The sequence below is a fragment of the Myotis yumanensis genome, unplaced genomic scaffold, assembly GCF_028538775.1.
Source record: "Myotis yumanensis isolate MYYU_CA2020_CCGP unplaced genomic scaffold, mMyoYum1.0.hap1 SCAF_1, whole genome shotgun sequence".
NCBI lineage: Eukaryota > Metazoa > Chordata > Mammalia > Chiroptera > Vespertilionidae > Myotis > Myotis yumanensis.
The window spans coordinates 74,117,992-74,142,913 of NW_027223752.1; the positions used below are offsets into that span (position 1 = coordinate 74,117,992).

At 40.9% G+C, this 24,922-nt stretch overlaps 2 protein-coding genes across 4 annotated transcripts in view; one reads left to right on the forward strand and one right to left on the reverse strand.

Moving 5' to 3' along the window:
* The window catches only part of RASGRP1 (RAS guanyl releasing protein 1), a 79,811-nt gene extending 75,893 nt beyond the window's left edge, over window positions 1-3,918 (forward strand). For all 3 annotated transcript variants that reach the window (XM_070425257.1, XM_070425261.1, XM_070425273.1), the window contains one exon: window positions 3,211-3,918. In XM_070425257.1, the coding sequence (XP_070281358.1) occupies window positions 3,211-3,345 (135 nt within the window). In that variant the 3' untranslated portion in view covers window positions 3,346-3,918. The remainder of the gene's footprint in view (window positions 1-3,210) is intronic.
* Window positions 3,919-8,024: 4,106 nt separating this feature from the next.
* Window positions 8,025-24,922, reverse strand: part of FAM98B (family with sequence similarity 98 member B) — a 45,350-nt gene continuing 28,452 nt past the window's right edge. Inside the window, exons 7-8 of the mRNA XM_070425286.1 lie at window positions 14,811-14,978; window positions 8,025-10,385 (exon numbers count right to left, since the gene is read on the reverse strand). Coding sequence (XP_070281387.1) covers window positions 10,017-10,385; window positions 14,811-14,978 — 537 coding nt within the window. The 3' untranslated portion in view covers window positions 8,025-10,016. The remainder of the gene's footprint in view (window positions 10,386-14,810; window positions 14,979-24,922) is intronic.

The following is a 24,922-nucleotide window of genomic DNA, read 5'->3' on the forward strand; positions in this document are numbered from 1 at the left end:
ATGGAACCACAAAAGAAAGACCCCAAATAACCAAAGCAATCCCTATTTAAAAAAATTTTTGGAGGTACCACACTCCCTGATTTCAAACTTCACCATAAAGCTACAGTAATAAAAACAGTATGGTACTGGCACAAAAATAAACATGTAGACCAATGTAACAGAAACGAGAGCTCAGAATGAAACTCCTGCTTGTACAGGTCAGCTAATATTCAATGCGTGAGCCAAGAGCACCCAGTGGGGAAAATAAAGTCTCTTCAACAAATGGTTTTGGAAAAACACATACAGAGCAATGAAACTGGGAATCTTACACTCACAAAAAATAACTCAAAATGGATCAAAGACTTAAACTTAAACGTAAAACTTGATATTATAGAACTCTTGAAAGAAAACATAGTTTGGAAGAAGTTCCTTGATATTAGTCTTGACAATGATTTTTTTGGATATGACACCAAAAGCAAAAATAAAAGTAAAAATTAACAAATAAAACTACATTTAAACATAAGAGCTTTCCCAAAAGAAACAACAAAATGATAAAGAATGAGAGAACATTTTTGCAAACTATATATCAAATAAGGGATTAATGTCCAAAATATGTATTTTAAAAGACTCAAACAATAACAACAAAAATCCAATTAAAAAATGGGCAGCCCTGGCCTGGTGACTCAGTTGGTTGGAGCATCATCCCATAAACCAAAAGGTTTTGGTTCGATTTCTGTCAGGGCACATACCCAGGTTGCAGGTTCAATCCCCAGTCAGGAGCATACTGGGGGCAACTAATTGGTTTCTCTCTCACATCGATGTTTCTCTCCCTCTCCCTTCCTCTCTTTCTACAATCAGTAAACATATCCTGGGGGAAGGATTAAAAAAATTGGTCAGAAGGACTAAAGATATTTTCCAAAGAAGATATACAGATGGCCAACAGGTACATAAAAATGTGCTCATCATCACTAATCAGGGAAATGCCTATCAAAACTACAATGAGTGCTGGCCAATTTGGCTCAATGGATAGAGCGTCAGCCTGCAGACTGAAGAATCTCAGGTTTGACTCTGATCAAGGGAACATGCCCAGGTTGTGGGCTCCATCTGGGCCTGGGTCTGGGCCCTGGTCGGGGCGTGTGCAGGAGGCAACCAATCAATGTGTCTCTCTCACATCGATGTTTCTCTCTCTATGTCTCTCCCTCTCCCTTCCACTCTCTCTAAAAAATCAATGGAAAAATATCCTTGGATGAAGATCAAAAAAAAAACTACAATGAAATATCACCTCACACCTGTTAGAACAGTTATCATCAGATCCCACTTCTAGGAATTAAACCTAAGAAGTCAGAAACACTAATCATAATCAGAAAGAATATATGCACCCCTATGTTTATAGCAGCATTATTTACAATAGCTAAGATCTGGAAACAGCCCAAGTGCCCATCAGTAAATGAATGATTAAAAAACTGTGATACATTTACACATGGAATACTATGCAGCTGTAAAAAAAGAAGGTTCTCTTACCCTTTGAGACAGCATGGAGGGACCTGGAGAGTATTATGCCAAGTGAAATAAGCCAGAAAGAGAAAGACAAGTATCACATGATCTCATTTATATTTGGAATCTAACGAACAAAATAAACTGATGAACAAAAAAAGATCCAAAGACATTGAAGCATGCAACAGACTGACGTATTTCAGGGGGTTGGGGGGAGCAGGAAGTGATTAACCAATGAATTTATGTGCATAGACCGTGGACAGACAATAGTGCAGAGAAGGCCTGGAAGGGGAAGGGAGTAGGATGGGGGGAAAAAAAGAGATACCTGTTAAACTTTCAACAATAAAGATAAATGTTAAAAAAGACAAGCAATGAGTGCTGACAAGGACATGGAGAAAAGGGAACTCTTGTGCACTGTGGTGGGAATGTTAATTGGTACAGCCACTGTGGAAAACAATATGGAGGTCCCTCAAAAAATTAAAAACAGAACTATCACATGATCTAGCAATTCCACTTCTGAGTAATTATCAGAAGAAAACACTAACTCAAAAACATAAATACAGGGGGATAAGGACACATTTGTAATACCTTAACTAATAAAGAATTAAAAAAAACAAAAACAAATACACCACCTGTTCACTGCAACATTATTTAGATACGCAACAACCTAAGTGTCCATAGACAGATGAATGGATAAAGAAGATGTGGTACATGTATACAATTGAATATTATTCAACCGTAAAAAAAATTAAATCTTCCTGTTTGTGACACATGGATGAACCTTGAGCACATTAAGATTAAGTCAGACAGAGAAAAACAAGTACTATACTGAATCACTTATATGTAGAATTTTAAAAAGCAAACTTATAAAAGCAGAGAATAAAATGGTGGTTACCAGGCAATGGGGGTGGGAGGAGAGGAAAGATGTTGAGGGTACAAATTTACAACAAGTGATAAATTAGCCCTAGAGATATAATGCACAGTATAGAGATTATAGACAATAATATTGTATCATCAAACTTGCTAAGAAGACTAGAATTATTCCAACTTCTAAAAAGAATTATGTAACATGATGGAGGTGTTAATTATAGCGACCTTGGCAATCATATTACAATACATAATTATCAAATTAACAGGTTGTACACCTTAAATTTATATAATGTTATGTGCCAAATATATTTCAATTTTAAAAAAACTTCAAGACTGGAAACCAACTGCTGTCCATATAATTAACTCACTGAAAATTAGGTAACTGGATTCCAGTTTAGAGGCTGGGATAAAATTCCTGTCTTTGCCAAGAGTTCACTAGTTTTCAATGATTTGGGGGTAAAAACACTTGAAGAAAAATGAACTATGATATATCATATTACAGTATTCCGAATCACTGCTTTCATACCTCAAACCTGACTTTGTTTCTGCCAAGTTTAGGTCTCCTGCTACACAATTGCCGTAGGTTGTGTCATTATCCACCTATTGCCCTGGAATGGTTTATTCTGCCTGTTAGCTACTCACATCTCTGATATGATTAACAAGAACTAATTGCTGTTTGCACATGTTCATTTGTTATTTAACTTATTAGTTTATATTAAGGGTAAAATAACTGTCTTGAAAATTTTTTTTTTAATACTCAGCCACAATGAATGGGAGATGCCAATCAAGTGTAGTACTTCTGATATTGTAACTGATTGACTATTCATTGCTGCTTTATTAACATACCTCATTCTCCTTTCTCTTTAGGAAATAAATACACTGAAAGCAGATAATGATGCTCTAAAGATCCAACTGAGATATGCACAGAAGAAAATAGAAAGCCTCCAACTTGCAAAAAGCGATCATGTCTTAGCTCAGATGGAACAGAGTGACAGTTCTTAGCCCAGAAACTCAAGGAGCACAATCTGTAGATAAATGGATCAGAGATCTCATTTCCCAAACCAGTTAACACAAAGATTGGGGAACCTTAGAGTGACCAGCTTTAAAGGGGGTACTTTAAAAAGGAAAAGCTAGTCTCTCCCCCCACCCCACCCCCTGGCAATGTGTGATATTGTTTTCTCTTCCAGTCAGTTGAATCACAGAGGAAAACTGAAAAATGCAAAATTTTTGCCATTCATACCACTAACATTTTCCCCTGAGACTAAGGGCAAAAGCATGATTAGAACATGACTATAGTTTTCTGACAAGGTAGCTTCTCCTATGTGGCCTGCCTGGCTGCTTCTTCCTCAGAACTAAAATCTCTGGAAAATGAATTTGCTTCCTTCCGTGGGGTTTTCTGTAAACTGGGGAATTTACTTTGTTCCACTCAAAGCTTATTTATAATATTAAAGTAGATTCACTTCCTCTACATTCCAGCATTCTTTATGAACCTGGTTCCCGATTCACTACCTCAAATCTAATCAATTAGCCCCTCCCACCCCCATCCTTCCTCACTGTGCTCATCATATACACAAGGATATCTACCTAGAGCTGAATTTCTAGAATGTAAGTACAAATTGTGGAGGCCTATTCAACAACATGACATTATCCAGTTGTATATCAACTAATAGTTTTAGTCACAAAGTCATAATAAAATAAGTAATCAAATTAAATACCTGAAAACATGACTATTACCATTTTATACATGACTAATTAGCTAAAATAAACGTAATGCAAACATGTCTGTCCTCTACAGTGGATAGAATTAGGACTTTATGGCTATTTTTTTAAAAAAACAGAGTCTGCTTAGCTCTTCATGTGCCATCTTTACCCTTTTTTAAGTAACTTTTTGAGCTGAAGTTGTGCTTACCAGTATACTGCCTTCACTATTAATACCATTTAGAAATAAGCTAATTGGATCAGAGCCTTCAATAACAGCTGACAGCGTGTATATATGTGTATATATTATGTATATACAGTATCAGGGGTGCATGTGACTTGGAATTTTGTTTCCCCCTTCATAAAATGTGGAAGTGAATTAAACAACTTTTAGTCATTTACATAAATTCACAAATATAAGTTCAGTTTGTTATAAGATGAAGAAATTACTCACAATGTAAATTGTATTGTTTGTAACCTCACAGGTAAGAGCCCTGTGAGTTATCTATTAATGAAAGTTAACGATAAATGGGCTCATTTAGTTGTCTGGGCAACTGATCACAAACTCCTTTGTTAGACTATTTAAAAAAGTCCAATGATCATTTTCTTTTCTTTTTGTTGGGGGGGGGGGGGCCTGGGGGGGGGGGGGGGGACGACTTACCTTCCATGCTTAGAAAGCCTGGTACAAAACTGATTTGAAATTCATAAACAAGTTGAACAACATGCCAAGAATATAATCCCAACCTTGAGAAGTTCCAAACCTAAAGCCAACAACACCAAGTATTAGAGTACAAAGTACATATACATAGTGTAGCTTCCTTGGAGGATTCAGACCATTTAAGAAGTTAATTTGATGAAAGACTAGTTCCTATCTGCATACCTCCTTATACTGAGCTTTAGTGACAAAGCTAGTGACTAGTTTTCCTTTGTGTTTTAAAAAAATCACTTTACACACAGACTTAAATCTCACCACCTAATATGTGAACTTATAGAAGCTACTCTACTGTGCCACTTACGTTATATGGAACATGAGTTTATGATCATCTTTAAAATTCATATTCTTCACTATTATCCTTTTCCTCTGATATAAACCAAAAACAGTACAGCTCAATTTTCTTTACACATAGCCACATAACAATAATTTTTTCATTTTTCTTCCCCTCCACCCAAAATACAGATTCCAGGTTAGTTTCTATGTAAATAATCTGTAATCTATAGGAATTCAAAAGGTCAGTCCTCTTAGTCAAATTAACATGGCTAAAGAATCTTACCCCTGAATGGATAGGAAGCAGTAATTTCATCACAGGTTTTTAGAGCCCACCTAGGGCCAAAGAAGTAGGGTGTAAATTAGTATTATTTGTGTGGAATCTACAGAAATAATCTGGAATAGACTTTTATTGTTAAGCCTAGAATACAAATTTCTGTGTCTTGTACTGACTTGAATAAGTTTGGGCATATATTTATCTGCCAAAACAATGACAAGTTTTGTTTTGTTATCAGCAATGTCACTTCTCATTCTCTTTGGTAATTAACTTGCGTTTTTACTGGTTGTGAATTTCTGTCTAAAGATGTATTATGTAAAAGAACTACAAGGAAAAAACAATTGTACACACTGTAAAGTTTTTTTATATCTATTGTAAGTTTTCTTTGTGTAATATTTATATGATAAAAGACATTAGGATCCCTATAGCATCGATGTCTTGTATTTCTTCTAGTTCATGAATATGTAGACGCTTCACCTGAATTTTTATTATAATCCACAGCTGAGACTACTCCCCTATTGTATTAACCGAACAGTTCTGGAAGAAAAAGCAAAGCAACTAACTAGTTAGTAAAATTTTTTCTAAATCTTTTTATAACACAAAGAAGTAACAGTACAGAAATATTCAACCTTTTCCCATCTTACTGCATTATGACTTACAGTGATCCCTAAATATTAAGTCTATAAACACTTAACACTGAGGACACAGATCTGAGGCTGTCATTTCTCTGTGGCTTTGGTCTTTAATTCCACAGTTCTATCCAAGAAAACTGGCAAGTAGAGAAACTTTGGAGCTGTGGGTGAAATTGGTAGAGAATGATGGTTCAATCTAGTATACAGACCACCCAGAGCAATTCATTTGTGCTCATGATTAGTGACTACAGACCCAGTGCACAAATACGTGCATGGGTGGGGTCCCTCGGCCTGGCGATCTAGGCCTATCAGGAGGGCTGGCCGGCCAGGGGGAGGGGCTGCGGGAGGTTGGCCAGCTGTGGGGAGGGGCCAAGGGAGATTGGCTGACTGCCCCCCCCATAGGATCCGATGGGAGGGGGGATGGCTGGGGAGGAGGGGCCACAGGAGGTTGGCCAGCGAGGGGATGGGGCAAGAGGCCATAGGAGGTTGGCTGGCCGGCCGGGGGAAGGGGCCGCGGAAGGTTGGCTGTGAGAGTGCACTGACCATTAGGGGGCAGCTCCTGCATTGAGCATCTGCCCCCTGGTAGTCAGTGCATGTCAGAGCGACTGGTCAACCAGTTGTCCGGTCGTTTGGTTGTAATGGTCATTTAGGCTTTTATATATACAGATATATATAGATGAGAGAGAGCTGTGATTTCCCTAATCCCCAGCCAACTTCTGTGTAACCAGACCAATGAAGAAGGAAGAAAAATTCCAATCACTGAAATCCCAATACAGCATGCATTCTGATACACTTGGATGTGAGTGTAGTCATCATTTTGGCAATTTTCATTATATTGTATACAAAATAATGAAGTCACTCTGACAACCTAAACCTAAAGAAGAGATTAAGCCAAGGCCGGTTTGGCTCAGTGGATAGAACGTCGGCCTGCGGACTGAAAGGTCCCAGGTTCGATTCCGGTCAAGGGCATGTACCTGGGTTGCGGGCACATCCCCAGTGGGAGATGTGCAGGAGGCAGCTGGTCGATGTTTCTCTCTCATCGATGGTTCTAACTCTCTATCTCTCTCCCTTCCTCTCTGTAAAAAATCAATAAAATATATTTAAAAAAAAAAAAAAAGAAGAGATTAAATTTCCTCTCCTCCAGCCCCAATTCCCATCCCAAATCTCTATCTTGTGCTCCTTACACGATATAGATAGTATCATTGCTTAGAACATTCTCTGGTCACAGATCTTTTATGGATTTTCAAACCTTCTTTTGATACAAATACAGGCAACTAAATGTTTTTGGTTTAAAATGTTTTGCAGTTTTTTTCTGTTTAGTGAGTAAGGTTTCCCTGATCTGCAGAACACAAGGGAATAGGTTCAAAGAAAACACATGACCCTCTCTTTTGCTGAGAGCTGACATTAATGTGTGGTGGTTATGTATGGAGAGGACTTATGTTATTTATACTAGTACAGTCCAAATGTGAGCGTAGTTACCTTCTTTAACCCAGAAACTCCCAGTAATGACATATCTATAGATGCTATTAGATACCAAAGGCTAGACCAATGCAAGAAAAATTAAAAAGGGGAGGGAAAACCAGGTAATATGAAAATGAGAACCAGGCAAAAAGAAATGAAGCAGCACACAAAAAAGGTATTGAACTTTAGGATGCAGTTAAGTACCATTCATCATACTCTACATTTGTATTACACTCAATTTATAAAACATTTTTACATTGTGGCCTTTCAATAAGACCCCAGCTGGCCTTATTGCTATTTTATTTTATTATTTTTTAAAGTATATTTTTATTGATTCAGAGAGAAAGGGAGAGGGAGAGCTAGAAATATCAATGATGAGAGAGAATCATTGCTCAACTGCCTCCTGCATGCCCCACACTGGGACTACAGCCCGCAACCTGGGCACATGACCTGACCAGAAATCAAACCATAACCTCCTGGTTCATCAGTTGATGCTCAACCACTGAACCACGCCAGCTGGGCACCTTAGTACTATTTTAGATACTGCTTAGCACACTCTTCTACAAATGAAATTTTTACTGAACAAAGATTATCATTAAAATCTTAGCTCAGAAGAAAGAATAAGATATTTGAGTCTAGACCACTCAGCTTTTATTCAAGTGAAGTTTATAGGAATGTGTAAATGTGTTGCTCCAGCTCTGACATGATTGCAGGAGCAAGTGCTAAACCTGTGTAAAATTTACAGTGAGTCCTGTGGATAATCCAACAGCACTCCTATGAAGGTACAAAGAAATCTTACAGAAATTGATGAACTACTGTTTCTGTCATTATTCATAAACCTTTAGTGATAATAGTTGAAGGTAGTTATAAGCCCCTTCTATGTCAGCAACTAAAGCTTCCGAAAAGAAATAAAGCAGAAATGTTGAAGTTTTAAATGAACGTTTTAACTAGCAACTCTCTTGAAATACTTTACTCCAGTGGTCTCTGCTTATATATTTTTAAAAATTATTTTTCAAAGTTCATAGCTACTGATAAAAATGTTTTCTTAATTATGAAAAACATTCTTCTCCAACAATCACAAATAAAATTAAGTCTTTTCATTAAATATAAGCACATTAAAAAATAATCTAAGTTTACAAATAATCAAAAACATTTGTTTTCCTATACTTAACAAATTTCTTTGAAGGGTTATCTTGAAAAACACATGGACAAGACTACACACAATGTTTACTTTTAAAGTTTTATCATTATTTTAGGTTTCACCACAGGGTTTACTATAAAACAAATAAAACAACAAGAACTGCCAAATACCAATATCCACTGGTACTCAGCATTCTATCTATTGAGGTGGTTAGAGCATAGAAAGTTGTTATGCACAGGTGTTGAACAGAAGCCTACATCGGGATACAGGCTTTACAGTGGGAATTTAAAAAATCTGTATGGCTATCACTTTTTCTCTCTCTCTACATTAAGAGAAAAATGCATAACTTGGCCCACTTCTTAAACCATTCACAATAGGCACACTATAAATTCCCAACAAATTTCACTTGTACTTAGGTCTATATGAAACAATCTGGGTAGGGCTCAAGCATCACATACATTCCTCATCTGACAAATGAGGACAAATCAATCCTTGAGATCTTTGATCATTTTAGCCCATAGCACCCATAATTCAAATTCACAACTCCTGGTCACCAAGCCTTTGACTGCTCCAACCACATATAATGCTTCTCTAACACTGTATTTTCCAAATCTAACTGAATCAGAACTACCAAGGGATGTCTTGGCCTACCTCTGATTTATTAAAACTGGAAAGTGCTGCTCTAATCCTATGTAATACAGTTCAGCCTGCCATTTGACATTCTAATATCTAAAATGATGGCCCAAAGGATGAAGAAACAATTTATAAGAATATTTTTTTACACCATCATGTAAAACTGGTTCATGTCTTTGTCCCTTTAGAGTAATTCTGACCTCAATCAAACTTTGCTTTGTCAAACAAAATCACAAATTTCAAATCCAGTTGGAAAATAAATCAAATATGCACACCAAAAAGTAGACTCAGGCTTCAATTAGTGGAATTTTAAGAGAAACCTGGGCAGAGGAATCACTTCCTATAAAAGAAAAAACAAGCCATGACAACTATCTATTGATCAAAACTATCAGTCCCTTTCCCTATTTTATAAAGTAAAATTAATAAATATAAAACACAGGAATACAGATGAGGCAACAGTCTAATAACAAGTGGGGTCTGTTTTATGAGTGTCAAACCTGAATAAAATACAGGTAACAATCTAAATTCAATCATGACAATAAAATACTTTCCATTTTTCCAAGTCTGATGGTAATATTTACAATTTTAAAAATAGCCTTTGCTCATTTTTTTTGTTTTTTAAAAAGACATAACATGCTCAAGGGTACACAGATATGAAAAAAAATTCATCACTCTGTCCAAGAGATCATACAGTATAAAACAATGCTCTTACATATTAACCCAATTCAAGAATGATATCAAGGAATCTAACAGTGTTTACTGCATAGATGACATTCAAATATGTTATTTAGAACACTATACCTAATGTAGCTATCAAAAAGTAAGCACTGCCAATTTTTGTACCTTTCAATATCTTCTATATCCGCCACCACCACCTCCTCCATATGGATCTCCATAACCTCTTCCGCCATAGCCTCCTCTCCCACCATAGCCCCCTCTCCCACCATAGTCTCCCCTCCCACCATAATCTCCCCTGCCTTGGAAACCCCCTCCTCTTCCACCCCCTCCCCCACCTCCTCCCCACCCTCCACCCCCTCCCCCTCCACCTCCCCAGCCACCTCTTCCACCCCCACCACCTCCTCTACCTCCACCTCCACCACCCCAACCACCCCTTCCGCCGCCTTCTTGTCTCTTTTGCCAAGGTGGCATTTCAGGGGGTGGTGGTTCGATTTCATTCGGCCGTCCTCCCCTGTCCGGCACCCTTCCCATCAGCACCTGTATGAAGAAACATTTTCTTTCAGTTACTAATATTTTAAAAGTTAAAATTTACATAAAGGACTCAAGTAACACTGAAATTATTGTTCTAATAAAGAAAAAGAAGCCAAATATTTAAGGACATGAAAGTATCAGAATGACAGTATATTGAAAATATAAATGCAATGTATGACAAATTCCTTACAATGTGGTATTATTTTTAAACACCTAGGAAAATATTTCTAAAACTTAAAGGCTTGTTATTTTCTATTGTTTAAATGTGTTTAGCATATTCGATAACAAATGTAGTACCCATCATACTAAGAAACTTTTTTAGCAAAACATTAATATACTTAAACTACAGACCTTAAATTAAAACCATATCTACTCATACAACAACTCTGGACTTTCCATTGCTACTGGTTTGGTAATGGACTATCCAATAAAAGATTGTATTTTTAAGCACATTTTTATTTCACAAGTATGAAGCATATGTGATAACATGTGGCTATAATGAGGTCAGAGATGAATATAATGACTAAAACCCCAGGTAGCAGTGCAAAGAGATACAAGGATTCTCAGTGAGCTATTCCTCTCTTATGAGAAACTTAAGTTTACTAACGTTCAATGATACTAGTTATTATAAAAAAAATACTTGATGTCCTTCCTTAACCATGCTTTATAATACTTTAAAGGATAAATCAAGAGTTTGGTTGAAGACCCCAGACTTCTATAGAAAGGCTCTACTCTATATGCCCATGAACAGAGAAAGACAGCTGTGAGGAGGGTGCCTCCCCACCAGCCACAGCCAAGGGTAAGCCAATAGCTTCCTGCTAGTCTCTTTCAGAAAAGAAGGTAAAACAGTAACTGCCTCAACCAAACTGACCTATAAATCAATTAGGTTCTACTTCTATTGATCTTCTAACCAAAACTATGTTTTAGTAATTTATGTCATGAAGAAAAGACAAAAAGTACAACATTCTCATTGTGGGACAAGGTTCAAAGTATGTAAACATTCTTGTAAGGTAGGCAATAATGCCCTAATTACCAAATCCAAAAAATTGCTTTTCTTGGTTGTCATTCTCATTGGTCTCTCCACCAAACATGCTACATTGGTGGGTATACGAGGATGCTGCTCCAAGAACTGATCATAAGACTGCTCTCAAAAAGATGTTCTAGCCCTAACTGGTTTGGCTCAGTGGATAGAGCGTCGGCCTGCAGACTGAAGGGTCCCAGGTTCAATTCTGGTCAAGGGCATGTACCTGGATTGCGGCACATCCCCAGTGGGGAGTGTGCAGGAGGCAGCTGAATCGATGTTACTCTCTCATCGATGTTTCTAACTCTCTATCCCTCTCCCTTCCTCTCTGTAAAAAAATCAATAAAATATATTTTTTTCAAAAAAGATGTTCTAACATTTCCTCTGTTCATATCTGTCCCCCTGAAAAAGTCCCAGAAAGAACCCATCAATGTTCCTCCTGAATGCCTCGGTTTCCAATACAGTTCTGTTCTATATCACTTTAGTAGCCTCTTAGAAGTATTTTGAAAATATGGAGTTCAAAAGTACATTCTGCCACATGGGTATTTTAGTATAGTAAATTAGGAACACTGACTTAGCTACAGGGCCACATAATAGGTTATACATGGTAACAGCACTGGTTTGATTAAAGTTGCTACCATGTGCATTGACACCACATAATGTATGCTGGGATGGGCATGTGAACCCTTTCTACCCTGGAATAAGATGATTCTTCTTGGTTTTGCACCATGTCCAAAGGGATACTATTGGGTTGTGTTGTATTTGCAATAGAGAGAAAAAGCCATTAGGTTAAGCATATGATTCAGAAGAAAGGAGATGGAAGAATGATGGTAGATACCTGCTGAGGAGGTATGCTGAATGCTGTCATCTTTATGTTTATTCCAAACTAACCTTGGGCTTCTACATACACTGGCTTTGTTTGACCCTCTTATTTTCCCCTGAAGGTTTAATTAAGTTTGACCGTATTCTGTCAACTGTTTCAGTTTCAGTGGAATCTTGTATTTCTGGTTTAGTATAACAGGAAATTGTTCCCTCAAATGTGGAAAAAAAAAAAAAGATTGCCTCAAATAATTAGACTGTAAATTATAAACTCAGAAAAGGGATGGACAATTTCAATTAAAGAAGTAGAACTCTAATTGCTGTAGGAGTAAATAATCTGATGCAAGATACTGAGTAACATACAGGGTGAGGCAGAAGAAGGTTTACAGCTGTTCATATGGAAAATAATACAATAATCCTATATGATAAAAGGGTAATATGCAAATCAATTGAACAGTGGAACGACTGGTGGCTATGCAGGAGCTGCCCCCTGGTGGTGAGTGTGCTCCACAGGGGGAGCGCCACTCAGAAGCCATTGGTGGTGGGAGCCTCTCCCGCCTCCACAGCAGTCAGACATTCCCCGAGGGCACCTGGACTGCAACAGTGCACAGGCCGGGCTGAGGGGACACCCCCCAAGCCCCAGGTGCATGAATTTCGTGCATTGGGCCTCTAGTTAGTAAATAATAGTATAAGAATAAACTCTTGTGTTTTGCATATTCACAACTATAAACCTTTGCCCCCATCCTGTATTTAAAGACAGAACACTTTCAGAAGATAGAGAAGGTTGGTCTAAAATGGGAGTAGGAGGCATGAACACTAGTGCCTAACTGAGCAATGATTAGGCAAACTGACTTTATAAACAACCATCCATCTGGCAAAATATCCTGCATCAAGGATATATTTCTCACTATACTGAGTGAAAAACGATGTTTTAAAATTACCCAAATCTATTATTTCTGCTCTTTTGTAAAGTCTGTCACAGGCTGCTCTATCTAAATGAAGCATACTTTCTAGTTGAGCTAACAAGTACTTCAGATTAGTTTATTGTTGTTTAAGTAAAAATTTCAGACTCTACTCTATGAACTTGTTTAAGACCAAGCTTGTCAGAGAAATTGATCTATACTATGAGTCAGGAAACCTCCAAGAGATTCAATAATTTGCCCACAGATTTGTATGACTCCAAAGCATGTACTGTTCCCTTTACACCAAGGATATAGGGACTCTGTCAGTAATGAAACAATTCATGTTTTCATTGACAAAGAATGATTGATTACATTCTTAGAAAGAAATAATTCTTCCTAAAGCTATTGATAAAATAATTCTTAATTCCTCTAATTCAGATAAAACTTTGGTTTAATTAATGAACAGAGAGATTCAAATGAACATGCACACACAAAACTAAGCCTAGAGGGACTGAAGCCCTTACACCACTGTCTTTTCTAGTGCATCAGGACATAAAGGAAAAATAGATTAATAACTGTAAAAACAGCATCAAATTGAAAAGGGAACCCACTGTATGGGAGAACATATTTGCCAATGATACATCTGATAAGGGGTTAATTTCCAAAATATATGAAGTTTTCATACAACTCACCAAAAGGAAGACAAACAAACAATCCAATTAAAAAAAAAATGGGCAGAGGACCTAAATAGACACTTCTCCAAAGAGGACATACAAATGGCCAAGAGACATATGAAAAAAATGATCGTCACTAATCATCAGAGAGATGCAAATTAAAATGACAATGAGGTACCATCTCATACCTGTCAGAATGGCTGCATCAATAAATCAACAAACAACAGGTACTGGAGAGTATGTGGAAAGAAAGGAACCCTAGTACACTGCTGGTGGGAATGCAGACTGGTGCAGCCATTATTGGAAAACAGTGTGGAGTTTCCTCAAAAAATAAAAAATGAAACTGCCATTTGACCCAGTGATCCCACTTCTAGGAATATATCCTAAGAAACCTGAAACACCAATCAGAAAGAATATATGCACCCCTATGTTCACAGCAGCATTATTTACAATAGCTAAGCTCTGGAAACAGCCCAAGTGCCCATCAGTAGATGAATGGATAAAAAAGCTGTGAAATTTACACAAAGGAATACAATGCAGCTGTGTAAAAGAAGGAACTCTCAACCTTTGAGACAGCATGGAGGGACCTGGAGAGTATTATGCTAAGTGAAATAAGCCAGTCAGAGCAAATCAAGTATGATGTGATCTCACTCATATGTGGAATCTAATAACAAAGTAAACTGACAAATAAAATAGATCCAGAGAATGGAAGCATGGAACAGACTGATGAATATCAGAGAGAAAAGGGGCGGGGGGGGGGCCGGGGCAGGAAAGGGGAAGTCAACCAAAGATCTTATGTACGTATATGCATAACCCATGGACACAGACAATAGTAGGGTGAAGGCCTGGAGAGGGGATGAGAGTGGGGAGGAGGGGGTCAATGGGGAGAAAAAGGGGGACATCTGTAATACTTTCAACAATAAAGATACATTTAAAAAAGTAAAATAAAATCTGTAAAAACATCAAATGAGGATATTATAGATTCATTCTCCACTGTACTGAAAGAAAAACCAACCTTATTAATGGCACATGCCGTATTCTCCCGGCTAGAGCCACTACTTGTCCTAATGATCTTGGAAAGATCTTCACGAGCAGCAAGTAAATGTGCCAATGTAATCGTTGTCTTGGGTGACAAAGCATAACGCTTAGGCTGATAAATTCTTGCTATGTCATCTGTTTTCACCTAAATGACAAAAATTAGGGGAAAAGGGGAATCAAAGAACATTTCAATGAAAGAGCAATAGCAATCATAAATATCTGATAATTTATATGTCTAATGAAAAAATGTAAACCAAAAGATGCTAAAAGAACACATAACTACCACGATCAACTCATTAAAAACTAACACGTACAAAAAAATACCTAAAAATACCAAAGCCACATATAGGACCTTTCAGACAAAAAACAGTAAATCTTATGAAAACTTGAAAAAATTGGAGAGAAATACCAATTTTCTGAATGAGGACACTGAATATTATGTGTTTTCCCCAAAATTAATAATAGATTTACTGCAATCCTGTTAGAATGGTTTTTGAAAGGATAAGAAGGGAAAAAAGGAATCTAAAGATAATCCAGAAACTAAATATTTAAGAATGACAAAAACAATTTTGCAAGAGTTCTATCAGATATTAATATGCAATATGAAATTATCATTGTCTTAGCTGCTCCCATTCATTGAGTATTTATTAAGTGTGCCAGGATACTATTCACTTAATAGTCATTTTTTAATTCTCAAAATAGAATGGTTGTATTTATTGCCCCTTTTTGTATCTGGAAAAAAATGAGGCTTACAAAGCTTAAACAACTTCCCCAAAATACAGAGAGAATCCCAGTTTTGCCCACTTACTAATAAAGATCTACTTCACCCCCAATACAGTATACTATCCTACCTCAGTCAAATTACATGAAACTTGGGGAGAAAAAAAAGAGATTGATGAAGCAAAATAGGCAATTGAGTCCCATACATGTATGAATGCAATAAATAATAATCAAAGAACAGTGAGAAAAGAGATGGATAATTCTAAAATGGTGCTGGAATAAACTGTTGGCTATTCATTAAAGTAATAATAATAAGTTATACCATATTAAAATTCCAAATACATTGTTTAGTGTTTTATTTTAAATTGAAAAAAATATATTAAACTTAATTTCTATACACTAAAAAACATAAAACAAAATCAAAAGACAATGGGGAAAATATTTTCAACAAATAAAGCAACTAGCTAACTTCCTTAATATCAAAAAGCTCAATCAAAAGGAAAACAGGAAGATCCTAAGGGGGGAAAAAAGACACAAATAGAACTTTCAAAAAAAGAGGAAAACTGAAATGACTAAGATGCTTATGAAAAAGAAGTTAAAAATTTCCCAACAATAAAAACATACAAATTAGGAGAAATTAGTCTTTTATAACAATCAAGTTAACAATAAAATTGGTAATATTCTAAATATTAAAGAGGCTAAATTGAAGACAAAATTTCATTTATCTTACTGATAAGAGTTTAAATTCATACCAACTTTCTAATAAACAATTTTGCTATGTGAATCAAGAGCATTATGTGTCAATAACCTCTGACACAGTAACTTTCCATTTGGGAATCCACCATAAGAATATTATTTTGAAATTTATAAATATATAATAAAAGCCTAATATGCAAATTGTTTGACCAGGAGTTCGACCGCTCACTATGATGTGCGCTGACCACCAGGGGGCGGGGCAGAACATGGTGGGCATGGGCGACATGGCACTGGCAGTGGGCGGCAGTGGAGGCTCCGTCAGCCCCGAAGGGCCCTGACGAGAGTGGGACCATGGCGAAATGATGGGCAGGTGAGCGGGCGGCACCAGGCCAAGGAGGATGCGAGTGGGGGCCTAATCACCCCACCAATCACCCCGGAGATGGTAACCAGCGGTGGTGGTGGGGAGAGGACCACCCTGGCTCCCAGGCACTGAGGGAGCTGGGTGGGGGACCCAGCCCCGATCAATTGCCCCACAGGCAGGATGGTGGAGCAGGTGAGAGGGCGGCACCGGGCCACAGCAGGGTGCCAGGTGGGGCTGCGGGGCTGCAAGGCTCGGGGGCGCGAGCTGGAGCTGTGAGCTTGGGGGCACGAGCTAAAGCCCGATGCCCGCAGGCCACAAGGAGGGACCCCACTTTGCACAAATTCATGCACTAAGCTCTAGTCCTATATAATAAAAGGCTAATATGCAAATAGACCACATGATGGAACTAAACAACCAAACAACCAGTCGCTTGATGTGCGCTGACCACCAGGGGGTGTGTGCAGAACATGACAGGCATCAGCAGCAGGCGGCAGAGTGCAGAACATGGCGGGTGTCAGCTGGGTGGGATGGTGGAGCAGATGAGCGGGGACGTCAGACCAAGGCGGGGCACCAGTCACTGTCATTGGGGCGAGCCTCTGATGGTTAATGAAAATTCTTTGCTCCCACACACCACGGTCCCGTCCAGCACTCACACCTGCTGCCGATGCTGACCCCGCTCGCACCCGCTACCAGTGACAGCCCCGCTCGCACCTGTTGCCAGCCCCAGAGCCGCCACTCACACCCACTGCTGGCGCCGGCTCCATTCGCACCCGCTGCCAGAGCCCGGCGCCGGTCCCAATCGCTCAGCTCCATCAGTGGGTGCGAGCGGCAGCGGCCAGCCCTGATTGCCCCTGAGGGCTTCTCCACCTCCCCCTGCTCCTGAGGGGCGAGCTAATGACCAATATGCTTATGAAAAAAAGGTTTCATAAGGGCCAGCATCGGCAGTAGGTGCGAGTGCCGGGCGGGACCATGGCACACAGGAGCAAAGAATTTTCAGTAACCACCAGAGGCTTGCCCCGATGACAGCGACTGGCACCCCACCTTGGTCTGGCATCCCCGCTCACCTGCTCCATCATCCCGCTGCAGCCGACACCCACCATGTTCCGTGCTCTGCCGCCTGCTTCCGACGCCTGCCATGGTCCGCATGCGCCCCCTGGTGGTCAGCACACGTCATAGTGACCGGTTGTTTTGTTGGTCCGCCATTTGGACAATTTACATATTAGCCTTTTATAATATAGGGTTATACATATTAACATTCCTGGTATTAGTTATGTAGAAAAAAAATGTATAAAATAAGGAAGTAAATTATGGTATCACTATGTGATCTACACTAATAAAAGAGAAACATGGTAATTGGCGTACGACCGCTACCCTTCCCATTGGCTAATCAGTGAGTATATGCAAATTAACTGTCAGCCAAGATGGCGGCCGGCAGCCAGGCAGCTGGAAGCTAACATGAGGCTCGCTTGCTTCAGTGACTACAGACTCCAACGTTCCCCACCTCACTTTCCGGCCTCTCAGCTGCAACTCTAAGCAACTATGTACTATGTTGCAAATAAGAAGATAAACAAAAGCCCAGAAACTGGCTTTCAGTCAGCCGGGCTTTAGCAACATTGTATCGATGTTTTCAGCAGCCAGGCCTCAGAGCTAAAGCTGGCCCAGAATAAAAAAAAAAAAAAGAAAACAAGGAGCAGTTGGAAGCTTCAGTCACTCGCTTCCGGAAAACAGCCCTCAGCCCCTCACCCAGACTGGCCAGGCACCCCAGTGGGGACCCCCACCCTGATCCAGGACACCCTTCAGGGCAAACCAGCCGGCCCCTACCCGTGCACCAGGCCTCTATTCTATATAGTAAAAGGGTAATATGCCTCCCGGCACCGGGATCAGCGGAGCAGCGAGGCTCCCAGCACCAGGATCAGCGTGACAGGGGGCAGCACCCAAAACCCCTGATCGCCCTGCGGCTCTGTGTGTGACAGGGGGCGGGGCCACAACCTCCCTATCTGCCCTGCTCTGTGCCTGATAGGGGGGAGCTCCCCAATCCCCTGATTGCCCTGTAGCTCTGTGTTTGACAGGGTGCAGCGCACCAACCCCCTGATCAGCCCTGCTCTGTGCTTGATAGGGGGAGTTCCCCAATCCCCTGATCGGCCCTGCTCTGTGTGTGACAGGGTAGAGCCATAACCTCTCCATCGGCCCTGCCTCGAGTATGACAGTGGCGGCGCCCCAACCCCCTGATCGGCCCTGTTCTGTGGGTGATAGAGGGTGGCGCCCCAACCCCCCTCCACGGGCCTTGCTCTGTGTGTGACAGGGTAGAGCCATAACCTCCCCATTGGCCCTGCCCTGAGTGTGACAGGGTGCAGCGCCCCAACCCCCTGATCCGCCCTGCTCTGTGTGTGAGAGGGGGCGGTGCCCCAACTCCCCTATCGGCCCTACTCTGTGAATGACAGCGGGGAGCTCCTCAACCCCCTGATCAGCCCTGCTGTGTGTGTGACAGGGTACGGAGCCCCAACACCCCTGATGGGCCCTGCTCTGTGCGTGACAGGGAGCAGCACCCCAACCCCCTGATGGGCCCTGCTCTGTGAGTGACAGGGGGCAGCGCCCCAACCCCCTGATGGGCCCTGCTCTGTGAGTGACAGGGGGCAGCGCCCCAACCCCCTGATTGGCTCTGCTCTGTGCGTGACAGGGGGTGGCACCGCAACCTCCCCATCGACCCTGCCTTGAGTGTGACAGGGGGCGGTGCCCCAACCCCCCAATCGGCCCTACCCTGAGCGTGACTGAGGGTGGCATTGCAACCTCCCGATCCGCCCTGCTCTGTGCATGATGGGGCGGCACCACAACTCCCCAATCGGCCCTGCTCTGAGCCTGACCAGGGGCTGCACTTAGGAATTGGGCCTGCCCTCTGCCACCCGGGAGCAGGCCTAAGCCAGCAGGTCGTTATCTCCCGAGGGGTCCCAGACTTCGAGAGGGCACATGCCGGGCTGGGGGACCGCCCCCCCCCCCCCCCGAGTGCACAAATTTTTGTGCACCGGGCCTCTAGTAAAATATAATAGGCATAAACAGACACTAAAATGAAGTACTGTTATATGAGATGACATAGATGAACCTCGAAAGCATTATGCTAAGAAGACACTAAAATCCACATACTGTATGATTCCATTTATGTGAAATGTCCAGAATGGACAAATCTAAAGAGACAAAAAGTAGATCATAATAGTGGCTTCCAGGGAAGAAAGAGGTTATTGAGAATGACTGCTAATGGGTGCATGCTTCTTTTGGGAGTGATAGAAATGTTCTGAAATTAGAAGGTGGTAAAAACCACTGAATTATACATTTTAAGATGGTGAATTATATTCCCAAAAATAAGAAATAAATTGAGAATTTTGAAATAGTTTTTGAAATATGAGACAATAATCAGGACATGGTGAAAACAGCAAACTATAAAATTATACTCACAATCTTGTCTCAATACTAGCAAAATAATTATAAAAAATAAATCAGAAAAAAAAAACAAGATGACGGCATAGGTAAACACCGGAGATTGCTGCTTAGCACAACCACTTCAAGAATACAACTAAAAGACAGAACAGACATCATCCAGAACCACAGGAAGGCTGGCTGAGTGGAAATTCTACAACTAGAAGGAAAGAGAAAAGCATACCGAGACTCAGAGGAGCTGCGGTGCAAAAGTAAAGTACCGAGGTATGGAGGGGCACTCGGAGAGGGCTGGTGGCTGAGGACACAGTTGTCTTTTTCAATCGGTAGGGAGTCTCAAGCTCTGAGCTCCATTTCCAAGCGAGTCTCTGGGGACCCAGACTCATACGAGAGAAACTGGACTGTCTGGCATCAGTCAGAACTTGAGGGCAGCTTTCTCTCAGAGGTGCTTGCAGCAATTACCAGGACACTGAGAAGCAGGGCCTCTGAGGGAAGCCATAGCTGCTTGCTCCGCCTTGTTGATCCCCTGGGACCCCTGCCCCGCCCAAGCTGTGTGCGCTGGCTTCTGCATATGAAAGGCCTGGCCCTTTGCAATCTGAAAATTACCTAACAAACTTGTAGCTGGCCCAAGGCCCCAGGGCAACTTGCACTGCTTCACAGCTGAGCTCCTGCTGGGTAGCCTCAGGAAGAGGCTAGATTAGCACCTCCTTAGAGATCCAGGAGCCAGTGTGCTCGGTGGTCAGAGTGGGACCATGCAGATTGCAGCTCCTCAGATCCATAAAGGACACACTTCAAGGGGCAGACTCAGTGAGCACCAAAGCCCCACTGAAGCAAGTCTTGCCCCGGAGGGGTGTTTCCAGCACAGAAGTTCTCCCACTGTACACACAGCTGATTCTCACAGCCAATTGGACTGGAGGTCAATTCCTCCCAGTGATACCTACAACAATCAAGGCTTAACTACAACAAGACTGTGCACAAAGCCCACAAGGGGATGCACCAAAAGTGTCCACCTCAAGTAATTGGGGAGGCTGAGCCACTGGGCCCTATAGGACACCTAGCACAGAAGGCCACTCTATCAACACAGGGAAGCATAAAAAATGCGGAGACAAAGAAACAGGACACAAATGACAGAAATGGAGGAAAGCAAACTACCGGATATAGAGTTCAAAACCACACTTTTAAGGTTTTTCAAGAACTTTCTAGAAACCGCCGATAAATTTAGTAAGACCCTCAAAAAGTCTGGTGAGACCACCGATAAATGTAGTGAGACCCTCAAGAAATCTAGTGAGACCCTCGAGGATATGAACAAGGACCAACTAGAAAGTAAGCATACATGGACTGAAATAAAGGATATTATGCAGAGTTCCAACAGCAGACTAGAGGATCGCAAGAATCAAGTAAAAGATTTGAAATACGAAGAAACAAAAAACACCCAACCAGAAAAGCAAAATGAAAAAAGAATCCGAAAATACGAAGATAGTGTAAGGAGCCTCTGGGACAGCTTCAAGCGTACCAACATCCAAATTATAGGGGTGCCAGAAGAAGAGAGAGAGCAAGATATTGAAAACCTATTTGAAGAAATAATGACAGAAAACTTCCCCTACCTGGTGAAAGAAATAGACTTACAAGTCCAGGAAGCACAGAGAACCCCAAACAAAAGGAATCCAAAGAGGAACACCAAGACACATCATAATTAAAATGCCAAGGGCAAAAGACAAAGAGAGAATCTTAAAAGCAGCAATAGAAAGAAAGTCAGTTACCTACAAGGGAGTACCCATACGACTGTCAGCTGATTTCTCAACAGAAACTTTGCAGGCCAGAAGGGAGTGGCAAGAAATATTCAAAGTGATGACTGCCAAGAACCTACAACCAAGATTACTTTATCCAGCAAAGCTATCATTCAGAATTGAAGGTCAGATAAAGAGCTTCACAGATAAGGAAAAGCTAAAGGAGTTCATCACCACCAAACCAGTATTATACGAAATGCTGAAAGGTATCCTTTAAGAAGAGGAAGAAGAAGAAAAAGGTAAAGATACAAATTATGAACAACAAATACACATTTATCAACAAGTGAATCTAAAAATCAAGTGAATAAATAATCTGATGAACAGAATAAACTGGTGATTATAATAGAATCAGGGGCATAGAAAGGGAGTGGACTGACTATTCTTGGGGGGAAAAGGGGTGTGGGGGATGCAGGAAGAGACTGGACAAAAATCGTGCACCTATGGATGAGGACAGTTGGGGGGGGTGGTGAAGGTGGAGGGTAGGGTGGGAACCAGGTGGAGGGGAGCTAATGGGGGGAAAAAAGAGGAACAACTGTAATAATCTGAACAATAAAGATTTAATTAAAAATAAATAAATAAATAAAAGATAAATGTCATGGGGATGTAATGTACAACATGGCATCTATGGTTAATACAGTATTGCATATTTGAAAGTTGCTGAGAGTAAATCTTAAAAGTTCTCATCACGAAAACAATTCTGTAAATTACTGCGTTGATCATTTTGTAATATATACAAACTTCAGATAATTATATTCTACACCTAAAACTAATATATGTCAATTATATAGCAATTTTTAATAAAAGAAATTTTAGGAATGTATCATGGACATGAACAAAAATTTAGTTGCCGGGGATTTCATTAGAGCCAAACAAGAGACAAAAATTAAAGACAATCTCAATGTCAATGAATAAAGTATTATCATTCTATGTGATAAAATTTTCTGTAACGTTTTAAAATGCTGTAGAACAATCTATAATGAGTCATTCAATAATATCAGACACATTGTATAAGGGGGTAATATATATATATAAAACAAGCCAGTGTCGTGACGACCAAACGACCGAGAGGTGCTCAGTCCCTCCCCTGCAGCTCACAGGCTCCAATCGCAGCAAGGCGGGGGAGACAGCGAGCACCATGAGCAGAGGCAGGAGGGTGGGCGGGGCTGCGAGCGAGGCGGTAGGTGGGTGGGGCTTCAAGCAGCAGCGGGGTACTGCACAGGATTTCTCACGCTGGGACTCTAGTCTATCTATATAAAAGGCTAAGTGACCGACCGTAGGTCCCACAACTGTCCAACCAACCTACCAGCAGGTACATATGATACGCACTGGCAATTTACATATAAAGCTCTCGCTGGCACCAATCGCATGTGTGTATTTCGATCTGTCATTGTCGATCATGAATTTGGTTGACACTTCTATTATAGAGAAAGGGCAAATAGTGATATTAAAATATTTCTAATTAATTTCCCTTCAATGTGCACGAATCTGTGCACTGGCCCACTAGTAATAAATAAATATTAAATTTACAGGAAACTTAATAAGAAAACTCAGGGTATAAATGCACATATTCATATAATCAATTGAAAGGGATCAAATGAAAGTCCTAAATTAACTTATTAGTAGCCTAAGAAAAAAACATTTAAAAAATTTAATTCATACTAAGGAGAAAAGAACAAAAATACCACCTCCTTGTCCTAAAACATGATGAAAACAAGACGAAGATGAAAAGATATAAACTATCAAGGTATTTCCTAAAGGCATAATTTCTCAAAGTCCCCCAGTTTAAGGCTAGTAGGCGTCAACATGCCCGTAAATCCATGCCACACTGACTGGTCAAAGTAAAGAACATGTCGAAACTAATCTGTTTGGGAGAGAAGGAATCGAAGATGGCGGCATAGGTAAACACCGGAGACTGCCGCCGTAAACAACCACTTCAAAAATACAACTAAAAGTCGGAACGGACATCAACCAGAACCACAGGAAGGCTGGCTGAGGAGAGACTCTTCAACTAGAAGCAAAAACAACAGCATTCCGACGCACAGAGGAGGCGCAGTGTGGTGGTGAGGTGGTGCACGCGCAAAGCGGGCTGGTGGCTGAGGGCGCGGTTGTCGTTTTCACTCAGGAGTGAGTCTCAGACTCTGGGCTACAGATCCGGGCGAGTCTCTAGGGACGCAGACTCAAACGGGAGAAGCGGGACTGTCTGGCTACGGCCCCTCCGAGGTTTGCAGCGGTTGCTGGGACAGGACTGAGAGCGGCCATAGCTGCTCCCTCCCCCCGCCCTGTTGAGCCCGCCCCGCCCAAACCCTGCGCACAGCCATTTGCCGATCGCCTCAGGCAAGGGCTGGACTAGCGCCTCCCCAGAAGACAGACGCTTTCCAAACAGCTGATTCCTACAGCCAGTCGGCCTGGTGGTCAAATCCCTCTAGTGTTAACTACAACAATTAAGGCTTGGCTAGAACAAGACTGCGCACAGAGACCACAAGGGGGTACACCAAGAAAGCATAAAAGATGCGGAGACAAAAAAACATGACAGAAATGGAGGATATGGAGCTAAGAATCGCAATTTTGAGGGCTTGCCATAAATTTGTGCAGAGCCTCACGAAAACTAATGAGACCCTCGATGCTACGATAAAGAAATTAGAAAGTAAGCATACACGGACTGAAATAAAGAATATTATACCCAATAGCAGACCAGAGGAGCACAAGAATCAAACCAAAGATTCGACAAAAAACACCCAATTGGAAAAGCAAAATGAAAAAAGAATCCGAAAATACGAAGATAGTGTAAGGAGCCTCTGGGACAGCTTTAAGCGGACTAATATCAGAATTATTGGAGTGCCAGAAGATGAGAGACAGCAAGATATTGAAAACCTATTTCAAGAAATAATGGCAGAAAACTTCCCCCATCTGGTGAAAGAAATGGACTTACAGGTCCAAGAAGCGCAGAGAACCCCAAACAAAAGGAATCCAAAGAGGACCACACCAAGACACATCATCATTAAAATGCCAAGGGCAAAAGACAAAGAGAAAATCTTAAAAGCAGCAAGAGGAAGAAACTCCGTTACCTACAAGGGAATACCCATACGACTGTCAGCTGAT